The sequence below is a fragment of the Meriones unguiculatus genome, chromosome 20, assembly GCF_030254825.1.
Source record: "Meriones unguiculatus strain TT.TT164.6M chromosome 20, Bangor_MerUng_6.1, whole genome shotgun sequence".
Taxonomy (NCBI): domain Eukaryota; kingdom Metazoa; phylum Chordata; class Mammalia; order Rodentia; family Muridae; genus Meriones; species Meriones unguiculatus.
Window position 1 is genome coordinate 23,778,715 of NC_083367.1, and position 12,861 is coordinate 23,791,575.

At 42.8% G+C, this 12,861-nt stretch overlaps 2 protein-coding genes across 5 annotated transcripts in view; one reads left to right on the plus strand and one right to left on the minus strand.

Annotated features, from left to right (window-relative positions):
* Positions 1-12,861, minus strand: part of Eya4 (EYA transcriptional coactivator and phosphatase 4) — a 253,327-nt gene that overhangs the window by 85,967 nt on the left and 154,499 nt on the right. The gene's annotated exons all lie outside the window — the stretch shown is intronic.
* Positions 12,086-12,825, plus strand: LOC110555683 (ubiquitin-conjugating enzyme E2 C). Its single transcript, XM_021649032.2, has one exon. It carries the CDS (start codon positions 12,129-12,131, stop codon positions 12,666-12,668), a length of 540 nt encoding a protein of 179 aa, XP_021504707.1. The 5' UTR covers positions 12,086-12,128; the 3' UTR covers positions 12,669-12,825.

The following is a 12,861-nucleotide window of genomic DNA, read 5'->3' on the forward strand; positions in this document are numbered from 1 at the left end:
ATTACTCATACCTACAAATGTTGGTGATTCTATTGATGAAACTATAGTGAAATACTCCATATGACATGTGGCTTTCTTGTGTTTATATGGCTTCAGCAAGGCGCAATGAGAAACAGAGCTCAGACAGATGGGGGTGAGAGGCACTCACAGGAGTGGACTCTAAAGACGGACCTCAGGGAGTGGGGGAGGCTTAGGAGAGTGGGGGAGGGGAGGAAAGAGTTCCGTCAACAGGTACAAGCAATGCTATTGTTTGATAAGAGAAATAAGTCGTGGAGCCCCAGCGCTCAGCAGAGTAAATAGAACTAACTGACACATCACATAGCTACAGATTTTGAAAGCTGGGCAATGCAACATGATAGGGGAGAAATGTAATGAATGTAAGACTTTGTAAGAGACTAATCTAGAAAATCTGTGTTAGTGCTGTTCTGAAAACGCAGACAACATTGACATAAGATGTAGGAAGCTGGTGCAACAACTCGAGCAGGAAGTTAAGTGGTTTTTCACTAATGTGATGACAGAATTAAAAATAAGTGGAAGGCATTAGCCATATTTTGACTTAGAGGACAATGACTCAGTCTTTAAGTCACCCATAACTTATTCATATTGACTGAGCCCTTTGAGTTATGTGAACCTATTGGGCACATAAAGCTTATTGTGTACCTATTACGTAATGATATCTTAGTTGTCACTAGATTCAAGGGTAAAAAGCCTATTTGCTTTCTGTGGCCATCAACATCAAAGTAGCTGTTCAGAAAAGCACTGAGCCAGCACATGAGTGGCCTCTGTAGCAGAGAAGAGAAGTGGTTGATTTGGGGTATTGAGGGTGAGTCAACCCAGGTGAACTCATATGCCAAACTCTAGCAGTTCTGGGATGTTCCTAAAACCAGAGAAATTTTTAGGATACAGAAAGATGGGTATCTTCAAAGGCAAGGATGTTCAGGAAAGCATAATTCATTGAGGTTCCTGTAAGCCTACCTATTTCTGCATCCCAGAATTTGGGCATGTCTTTTGTTTAGTGACAAAATCAATGAGTTCAGCTCAGGATGAGTTGAGAGGCATGTGTTAACTTGGACTCTTCACTGCCTGTGTTAAATAGACCCAATAAGACCAATTTTAAACAGCTTAAAGGTGTAGCAAATGAAAGCTGAGTGCAACCAAGCCCTATGATCAAATGGCTTTTTGGGAAAAACATGTTGAGCACATGTAGAGTGAACATAGGCAAACGGGAGTCAAGAGGTGAGCAAAGAGCTTGCTGGGATATCTCGGAAGACAAGGTCAAAGTCTCAAAGAAAGCAGAAACACAGAACTGGGAGCTACGTAGGAAGCTGTATGGGCAGAATTTGGAAATTCATTTGACAGGGACAAAGAAATTTCAGAAATAATTCATACTGTAGCCTTGATGGTCAGAGAGGAAAAATTCAACGAAAGGAGAGAAAAGGAGAGAGATTTTTCAGTGAAAGGAGAGTGATGAAGTCTGAAGATATTCTTGGGAGGGAGGCTCAGGAAGCAATGGAGGGATTTAGGAAAGAGCATGAAGAATTTCAGTTCTAGTCAGACACTGTTCTGCCAACTGAGCAATAAGGTGAATTAATCTACCCTTAATGTTTTCCTTAGAAGAAATGTAGCGGTGTGTACATTTTCCTCCAAGAGACATTCAGAGCCCAGTTAGTTAAACAGCTGGAAAGAATATAAATGTCCACCAACTGGTGAATGTATAGACAAATTGTGGTACTGTTAGCTGACAGAACAGAGACCACGAAAGAATCATCGGTTGGCACACGCCTTCAACATGAGAAGTCTGAGTGATTATGAAAAGAGATGCTTGGTTCGGGAAACACAAACTACTGGTTGGAAGAGGCTGCTTTTGAAGGTGATGGGGTAAGTTATTTGTTCTGATGACCGCACTGGTATAGTACATGTCATCTTAGGTAACTTTAAACACATTTATTGACCCCGTATGAAGCTGTATTAAAAATTAAACATTAAACTTATCTTCACGTAATGAGCAATGCCTTAGTTTAAATAATCTCCTCCAGTGTGTCTGTGTTTTCAGCAGTACTGTGCAGCTACATCATGTGCGAAGAATTTATCTTGAAAACTAAACATTATAAATAGAAAATATTAATTAAAACATCCACACTGTAATTGATGGACGCTACTCTAGTATCAGTTGAGTGCAACTCTGAGAAAGGATGAGATGTTGGGATCAAACCCATCAAGCTGCCAAACCGCTCAGAACCAAGTGGAGGTCAGTATGAACTGGCATATGGTGAGGTGGTGAGAGGATGTAAAATGCCGTGGCCGATTTGGGAGGCAGCGATGCGGTGCCCAGCGAAGCTGAAAATGTGTTTTATATTACTAATGATTACAATACCGGTTTTCAACGTTCCATTAGTGCATTTTAAAGTATTGACACCCACTTGTATTTTGGCACAGTCGCTCAAGTTTCTGACTTCTGTCCCCTCCTAGGTCTCTGCCTACTTCCTCTTCTCATTCTCGTGAGCCTGGTCATTTTACCACTCATCAAGACCTTGCACCGTAGCCCTCCCGCGTCTTCCTTACTCCTTCCCCACCCACCTGCTCCCATAAAAGGCTAAGATGTGCCCTTCTGCTGAACCGGGTTGCCTCTGGGATGGGGAACAGACTGGCTGCAGGCACGGAGAGATGGCAAACTTGCTGCCTGAGCCACGCTGTCAGGAGCGCCACCACAGCGGCGCAAATGCTGGGGAAGAATGGAAGGCCAAGGGCTGGGCAAGGCAGACAGAGAATGGGAAACTCAAAGGGCTTTCTGGAGAGAGGGAACATAAGACCAGGGGAACAGAATGCTCACTCATCTTGGTTAGAGGGATATTTTATAAGTGTATAATTTCTGTTTAACATTGCCTCGTTGAAATGTTTGGAATATTTAGTTCACAAAATGCTTTTTTTATTAAATACACATGTTCTGATACTTAAAATGCTTACTAAAACTTATGTTACACAATAAATGCTGAATAGATTCCATGCCCTAAATCCTCAAATTTCTCCTCTCTGTTTAAAACACAGAAAAATTAGTCCATTAACATTGTTTATTTGTAAAAGCAAAGAAATAAAATTAATTAAATATTCACCTAGAAAAGAATTCATAAACACAATGGAACGTTATGCAGTGGCCATAGAAAAAAGTTTGGTTTACATGACTTTATATAAATAAAAGTATAGAATGTAATATTAGCTAAAACACAAGATGGAATTATAGATACCGTTTTATAGGTCTGTGGATTTGAAGATCACCAGAAGCATATTTGGTAAGAATACAACATAAGATATATTGTTTCTAAGTTAATAAATATATACGAAGATATGTTAACAATTTCATGGGAATGGTAACTTTGAATTTCAGGATAATGTCTTTCCCAAAGAGAAGGGCATAGGTGTCTTGGATACGCAGGGGTTCTCACAGAGTCCTTCTTCCTTACATTTAAGATCTAACAGGAACATGGAAAAATGATGGGTAGATTGAAAATGATATACGAATGTACTTATCTGAGATATTATAATGGGGAAAAAGGGTAAATTTTAAAAACACAGCTATTATACCTTTCAAAGCAAAAAAGCATTTTTACTGAAATTAGTAAAGACAGAAATGTGTTAGTGCTGCAGGCATAGCAGCTTTGCACTTCGCTGTAGTGAGAAGTGGGGATCTTCTCATTTGTCACAGAGGTAAAACTGGGAGGCTCCACTTCCTTTCTTCACTTAATTCCTCATCTATGAGGCTACGAACACTGGGAAAGCATGTTGCTGTCCATAGCTGTAACCTGCTTCAGCTAGCGGGGACACAGTTCAACTCTCAGCTGTCCCTGTGGGCCAAACATCTTTTAAAGCTGACTTGCTCTTGTTCACAGTTAGCTCTTAGCAAAGGAATCAATAAACATGGCTCCATCCTATCCCATAATATGATTCCCACATTTCAGAAAAGTCTAGGCTCTGCAATTCCTTTACTCTCAATGTCACTTAGAAGCCAGGAAGGGTCATTCAAATACGAGGATACTAAAATGATGAATAGCACAGCTGCTCTTAAGAATCCACATTAAATAAAACATACTACAACCCAGTTTTAGGCAAATGGAACAAATCCAAAACATCATGGCCTGCCACAAACTCTGTGCATTAAACCTTATCCCGAATGTGGTATTACTTGATTTACTTAGATTCCCTGGAATGTCTAGGTTAACATGCTGGCCATCTCGTCGCCTCTTTCTGACGTCTGTGTAACATTTGGATAGAAGAGCTATGCTAGTTTGCATGATATTTCTACTGGATGTGATTCCAGGTGCAATCATGATCAGCATGCAGAGGCAGCACCAACAACCCTTCTACACGATGCTGCAGCTGGGCACGGCCACGGGCAAGCGGGCAGTGAGGGAAGAATGCCCACTCTGGCCTCCGGGTCTGCTCTTGTATAATTGACTTGTCCTACTGGTCTTCCCAAGGACAATGTACCGTCTAAGGATGAATCAAACAGAAGAATGAACCGTCTGCCCATCTCCTTCATGCAAAGAAACCTGACTTGGAAGTCAAGCTATAGTAACAGTAGTAAGAGGAAATGTGAGCCAGATAAAGCTGTTAAGTTGTGGCTAGTTCTGGATATCAGGTTCGGCTCCCAAACTGTGGCAGGTCCTGCTCTGCTTGGATTAAACTGAGGGTCATAAGAAAGAGAGCTGGTCCAGTCACCGAGTCTCCTTCCAGGACTAACAGGAACTCTCACAGTCTGTGTGTCACTCCAGTGTAGCCCAACCCTCTAGGAAGCGTTTGCTTACAGTCACCTTCAGGGTTAGCACAAGTTTGGCAAAATTGATTGGGGTGGAAGCAGGGAGTTTACATAAGTGCTCAAGTTGTTCAAGGTCATCAACGTCTTTTCTTTTAAAACTGTTACAACAAAAAGAAAGAACATGCTGTCAGAGTCTAGTCTTGGGGATGGAGAGATGGCTTAGCAGTGCCTTTTGCCCTTTTGGAGGACCAGAGTTTGGTTCCTAGCACCCATGTCAGGGGGCTCACAACTACCAGTAATTTCAGCTCTAAGGGATCTGACACCCTCTTCTGGCCTTCCCAGACACCTGTGTGCACACACATGCATTTTTACACACACCACACATACACACACACACACATACAGAGGCGTGTAAAATTTAAAAAATTAAATAAATATTTTGAAGAGTCCACTTTGGCATGAAAAAAAAAAAAAAAAAAAAAAAGCCTGATTGGAGGGCCTGATCCTTCTCAGCCACACTTTTTTCCTCAATGAATACATGACTTGGCCTGGTTTGCACTTCAATTTCCTTCTGTATATAAATCCAAGAAAACAGTCCTTGTGCTGCCTGACAAGGAATACAGAGTAAGGGCAGATGTCTATTTAGAAAGATACTATTAAAGTGGGAGTTGTGTGCAAAATACTGTCATTTTTAATATTGGTGATAAGGGCAAAAGCAATAGTCTAACCAGGAAACAGTTTCCAGGAAGCAGTCCATCTTCTATAGCATCCAGTCTTGTGTGGGATGTTTTTGCATTGGTCAGCTGCCTGAAAGGATGGTGATGGTGAGTGACCGCTTCCTAGCTTTACCACAGAGATGAGCGGATGAGACCAAATCTTAAATTATAGAATTTGGTAAGCACACAGATAAGAAGAGTGTCAGTGTAAACAATGCAGATTTGTTGTTTGTTTGTTGTTTTTGGAGGTAGGTTCTCCCTGTATAGCCCTGGCTAACCTAAAACTTGCAAGGTAGAACAGACTAGACTTACGCTCACAGAGCCCCACCTGCAACCATCTTCCAGATGCTGGGGTTAGAGATGGTTGTATGTCAGCATGGGCGGCAAAGGGAAGTTTTGATTTTTTTTTCTTTCGGTGATGTTCTAAACACAAGAATTATAGCCCTGTTTTGAGATCTATAATGTAGATTTATTTGCCCAGATACATCTCTGAAGCTTCTGCAATGCAGTGAGTTACCTCAAAACATAATCTGCATAGTTTACACTGGCACTATTCTCATCTTTGCGCTTACCCAAAGCAACATTCTCAATGCATCCCTAAGCAAGAATGCAATAAAAAATTTTCTTCTGAGTTTCCTATACAGGGCATCATTCATTCATTCATAGCCATAATGTTTAGTGACCACCCTCCCAAGCTAGGCTAAATACCAGAGATTCCAGATGAAGAACTCTGTGTGTGTCTGATATGACATGAAACTGCGTATGTTTTCATGGCTGCCTACATTGCTGGGCTACTCTGCTTTTCCTTCTAAATGACAGAAATCATTTCAGTTTAGTCAGTTTAAAATGTTTTAGCCTCATTCTTCTTTTAGCTCAAAGAGGAGTACATGAAAAGGCGACAGTCTTTTTGGTTTTCTGGGTATTGTCTTGCATCACACATTATTTTTCAGGCAAGACTAAAGCACCTCATTCACTGACATACCCTTATCTGAAACCTGCTTCAGCAGAGGCACGGCGAAGAGCACCAAGTTTTATAACTGATAATTTATTTCTAACAAGAGAGTTCACGGTTTGGCTAGGAAGATCAATTGAATAATCACATATGAAAGATGATACCAGACCCCATATCATAGGGGCCTAGTAGTGATGTTCAGATAAGATGTCTATCCTGGGTTGTCACTGAAAGATAAAGACTGTCAATGTCATGTGAAAGATAAGGACAAATGACAAAAGAAAGTCTTAAGTAAAATTATAAATACTTTACAGCTGAAGATTATCAGCACAGAAAATAAGTTCCCGCTTTAAAGGAGAACATTCTGGGAGCTCCATGTCTCACTGTTATAGAGAGCAAAGCTGGACAGCACAGAGCAACAGCAGTGGGCTTTACCCCCTTTCCTTCAGTCACAGTGAGTCTGTGAGGTTGGGATTTCCAGGACCACACTCAGATCCTCAGGATGTAAGGAACCAAGGAAAGAGACTGTAGAACATTTGTGAATGCTTCTACCCTTCAAAGAGGAGAACACCATCTGCTGTTTGAATGGAGGCAAACAGGAACAGTGAACTGCCAAGAGACAGGGTCAAGCTAGTGTGCTCCAGTCACACTAAACAAAGTGACTAGACAGCCAGGCCAGCAAATCCTCATTGCTGGGGGAAATTATTGCTCCTGGATGAATCATTTTCACCATTTTTGAAGTATATATCAAATATATACTTGTATTATTCCAACCAGGGAATGGGGAAATTATAAATTCTGTAATGTTCTACTACTGGGATGCATCCACATGCATCATTTATCTCTCTTGCTCTGTGTGTGGTGTGTGAATGTATGCTGGTTCTTGTGCGTTTACTGCATGGGTTTGTGTGTGAGTGTGCATGTGAAGGTGAGGTTGACATTGACTTTGGGCACCTCCCATTTATATTCCAATATATATGACCACATATATACATATATATATACATATGATTTTTAATTTTTATTTTTAATTTATTATAATTTATTCACTTTGCATCCCAGCTGTAGTTCCCTCCTTCATTCCCTCCCTATCCTACCCTCCTACCCTCATCTCTCCCCATGCCCCTCCCCTAGTCCACTGATAGGGGCGTTCCTCCTCCCCTTTCATCTGACCCTAGCCTATCAGGTCTCATCAGGACTGTCTGCATTGTCTTCCTCTGTGGCCCACCCTTCAGGGGGAGGTGATCAAAGAGCCAGCCACTGAGTTCATGTCAAAGACAGCCCCTGTTCCCCTTACTAGGGAAACCACTTAGAGACTGGGCTGCCAGGGGCTACCTCTGTGCAGGGATTCTAGGTTATCTTCGTGCATGGTCCTTAGTTGTACAGTGATAGTGGAAGTGAGAAAGAGCAGCCAAGTCAACAAGAACCACCTGTGGCCCCTTCCACACCAACCTGGTGGCTCCCATCTCACTTGCCATTCCCCTGAAACCAGAGCTCCTTGGGGGCTAGCCTTTCTACCCACTCTGTGACCACTGGCATGAGTTTGGCCACAGTGGAAGTCCCAATCATTCATAAGCATTGTGATCAGTGCTCTATTCATCTGTGGCCTTGACTTGGGGCCCTCTCATCAGTTTTTGCAGTTTTTGCTCACTTGATTTGCCCCAACCTTGATGACTCTGTGTCCCCATCCTGCCCAGCGACATAAAGACCTCATGCTCAGGGCAGCAACCACTGAGGGTAGAACAGAGCTTCAGGAGGGTTCCTAGGCAACTGCTTTTCTGTACTGCTACCTGACTGCCCTGGATAGCTGCCACTTCTGAGTAGAATTGCTTGTAGCAGATGAAAAACCGATGTTTCCTGAGACAGGGTTTCTCTGTGTAGCCGTGGCTGTCCTGGACTCGCTTTGTAGACCAGGCTGGCCTCAAACTCACAGAGATCCATCTGCCTCTTCCTCTCAGTTTTGGGATTACAGACATGCTCCAACGTAGTCAGCTAATATTTTCTAGGTGTATATTGCTCATAACATGTTGAAAAACATCCAAGCAAAGTCCAAATCAAGATTAAAAACTACAAATGGGGAACCTTTGGGTAAAGCTTTTTCCCTCCTGATCATTTTTGCCATTGTAACATATGTTCAATGTTATAGAAAAAAATGCCACAGCACAATGCCAAAAATAACTGCCATTAAGCATGCATAGTTTTGTGCAATTAGTGTGTGTGTGGTACTGTGGTGGGCATTGTGGGGACAGGAGATTTGTGTGACGTCTAACAGTCTAAGCATGTGCATAACAAAGATGAAGGATCAGCCACAGCTGTTGCATTCCCCTGGTTTAAAAAAAAAATAGTGAGCTGGTGCTCTGAGCCACAGTGGAAGGACAGGCTTTTCCCAATACCCCCCCCCCCCCACACACACACACTGTGCATTCCAGCCTGCCATGGAAGGCGGGGGGTGGGGACTTGACTCTGCAGCCCTCTGATGGGTAGTGTATAGGTTCAGAAAGAGCCATCACCCATGCCAGCTGCCAAGGATGAGAAGCTAAAGAAAGCTCACAAGGACAGGATGTGCTATGTCTTTTAGCACCATCATGTAAACTGGCAAACACAAAACACAGGGCAGAAGTCCACAGCATTCAACTTAACCTGGAAACAGAGAGAACGCTATGAGGCATGTTTGGTTTTTAAGCAGGAGTATCAGGCACTGCCTACAATACAGACCAAGGTATTAAGTTTCACAGTTGGAACGAAGCTCAGAAAACCCTTCATACACAGTACAGTGGTTAACAAACCTCCCTGTGAAAAGATCCAGGTTTAGTCGTGAAGTTTGTCTTCACATCCCAGCTTGGCTCTCTTCATACTGATTTATGATTTTAGGCAAATAGTGAACTTCTCTGAGCCTTGATTTTGATCATTTGATGATCAGCATACCAATCAATTCACCTCTGTGAAAGATGGCTTTCTTTTCTCTCTCTCAGTATCACATAGCTCATGGAGTTAAGTGAAAGAAGTGTGAGCCAAGGGCTACAGCCTTGTGTTGGATCTCCTGCAATGTCCTCACGTGTTGTGCACACCACTGTGTCCTCTGTCCTTCAAGAACTCTGCATGTGAGCTGAGCAGAAATACTCTAACTGATTCCTGGACGCTCTCTCTCTCTCTCTCTGGAATGTACTTATTTTTATATTTAACTTTCAAATGCCATAATGTACCACTGCAAAAAATCAGTCAAGACAATACTCTCAATTGATTTGAGGATCGGGACAGGAACAATGACAACTAGCACATTCCTCTACAGCTTTCCACATGAACAACAGGTGTTAAGCATGTGCCCAAACCCATCCTTGCACCCACAGTGATATAACCGCAGTGGGCAGCTGGCCCCAGACATCTCCATTCATAAACTGCACAAAGTCTAGTCTGATCCCGGACTGAGGTGATGTTTTACCCCGCTCTCCCATTTATGTGTATGCCAAGTTTTTGGGAGGAGTAGTGAGGTGCTCTGAAAGCAAGCCATTTCATCTTGTGTTTATACCATGGTTATTGCCAAGAAAACTAAAATAATCAGGATTGGTATCATTATTAGCAATGAGAAAACACAGGCACATATTTTCATACACATGTAGTTTTTCTTCTTTATGACATTGCTCTAGGTACACACAAGGCTTTAACCTTTTCATCTGACGAGAACAATCCAACTTTGCTGTTTCTTATCTCTCATATTTGCACAAAGATATATTCTACCTGGAATAAGATCTGTTTTTTTCCCCCTTAACTAACTGACTCCAATTAAATAATTAGTAAAGGCCTTCTCTTTTCTTGGAGCATTCCCTGAGTTAACTCGAGAAGTTAGGACACTGATTTCCTCTATGGCCTCTCCTATTGGCCTTGCCACTTCATCTTATGTGTATGTCTGCACCTTCCTCTTTGATTATAAGTTTCTAGAGATGCCTCATCTTGCTTAGGGCCTGAAACATTAACTAGCTAGCCAATGAAAAACATATCATTTAGCCATCTCCAAAGTAGCAGCCACCATTCTGAGGGGAAAGGGAGATGACAAAAAGGAGGACATGACATCTTTCAGAGACATGTGGCAAATGTTTATGAAAAAGTTGCATCAGAGATGAACACCGCTGATTCAACATGTATGGCCTTGAATCTGATTTAGGAATTGACCACGAGGAGATCAGAGGGAAAAGACCTCTTTAAAGAGAGAGAGAGAGAGAGAACATCCTGCGAAGAGGCCATGGAGAACAGAAGTAGAGCGTTGACCTGGCAAATTCAAGGGAATGTCAAGAAGACAGAGAGCTTGAACAGACCAAGCAATGGGAGGAGTGAGAAAGGCGACCAACATATGGTGGAGGCATAGACTGACCAAGCATCCAAGCTTTTCTGAGTTGTTGGGCATTTACTCTTGGACCCATACAGACTCACTAGACAGCTTTAAAGTAGGAAATAGGTAGGTAAGACACAGTCTACTTCATGCCAGGACTAAGACACCGATTTCTTCTGGAGTTCTGCTTATCAACACAATAGAAGTATGGTGTTCATGAGACCAATGTGGCCGGTGAGGAAGCTGATTTCAGAGCACACAAGCCTGAGCTTATGGCCACTACTTAGATACTCCACTTTTCTGGGCTTATTCGCCCATCTAAAAGTTACATAATAAGATTTTTTTTTCAAACAGAATGAAACGAATTCTTATACAGTGAGAATATAATATGAAAAAGGCCAAGAAATGTTAGCTTCTCTTCATTTCTAAGGCATCCTATGAATGAAGAACTCATAGAAAGCTGACATGCAATGCTAACCATGTCTAAAAGCTACACATGTTACAATGTTTTCACAGCTAATAAATGTAATTGAGTAGAATAGACAGTAGTTCTCTAAACATTGACCACCTAGCAATGCAGGGCAATTCCTGAGAGGTAAAAAGCAAAGTCAGAGAGGCCCATCACTCTTCTGGAAATTTTCTGATGACTGTGCAGAAAAGAGGAACTGAGGCAGAGACCTGTAACCTGAGGACAGAGCCCGGGACAGTAAGGAGCTGGGCGCTGTCCACTAAGGTTGTTCCTCTCATCATGACCTCGCTCCTGCTTCCGGGTAATGGTGAGACCTGGGGCCACCTGTGGGGCCCTCAAACAGATGTCAAGCAAGGTGCACAGCTGCATCTAAGCAGCATGATTAAAAGAAAACCAGGCAGGAGTCAAGACTATTGTCAGCCAGAGGCTCTAAAGGAAATCATGATATAGACTGGACGGGACAGATGAAGGCCTTTACAGAGGACATGCTGCTGAAACCCTGGAGCCCTTCACGGGCCTTCCTTCAGCAAGAGTGAGTAGACATCAGTGGGGCTGAGAACAAACATACAACCTGCATAGCAGTGTGTACAAATGCACGTCAAAGATTCCACACAGAAAAAGTTAACACCACACAAAATGTCCTTTACACAAACTGAGCAAGTATCATGGTGTCTAAGGCAAGGACATGAGGTTCTTTGCTACTGAGAAGGGAGCATGATGGGCAGACCTTGGAACTAGTCTTGTTTGAGGATAATCACCTGGGTGTTACACATTTTTTGATAAACCATAAAACTTCGTATTTATGATATGCACACTTTTCTGTATGTTATTATACTTCAAATATATAAGTTAAAATCAAACAAACTAGAGTTGCCCTTTCGTCTCCGCACGACTGTCTCGGTGCCAGCGACCCCGGGATGGCCTCGCAAAACCGCGACCCAGCCGCTGCCAGCATCGCCGCCGTTCGCAAGGGAGCCGAGCCCAGCGGTGGCGCCGCCCGGGGCCCTGTGGGCAAGAGGCTACAGCAAGAGCTGATGACCCTCATGACATCTGGTGACAAAGGAATTTCCGCCTTCCCTGAATCAGACAACCTGTTCAAATGGGTAGGGACCATCCATGGAGCAGCCGGCACAGTATACGAAGACCTGAGGTATAAACTCTCCCTAGAGTTCCCCAGTGGCTACCCTTACAACGCGCCCACAGTGAAGTTCCTCACGCCCTGCTACCACCCCAACGTGGACACCCAGGGCAACATCTGCCTGGACATCCTCAAGGATAAGTGGTCCGCACTGTATGACGTCAGGACCATCTTGCTCTCTATCCAGAGCCTGCTGGGAGAACCCAACATCGATAGCCCTTTGAACACACATGCTGCCGAGCTCTGGAAAAACCCTACAGCGTTTAAGAAGTACCTGCAAGAAACCTATTCAAAGCAGGTCTCCAGTCAAGAACCCTGATGCAAGCTGTCCAGCCTCTATTCTCGTGTTGTCTTCGTTCCTAAGTGGTCTGTCCTTTCCTTGATTTCTAAGCTGTGGTGTTATTTTCGTTTTATTTGTTTTTTTAAATTAAGTCTGCTTGAACCCTTACAATGTATATTAAATAAATACATGATGATTGTTTTTGTATAAAAAAAAATCAAACAAACTAAAT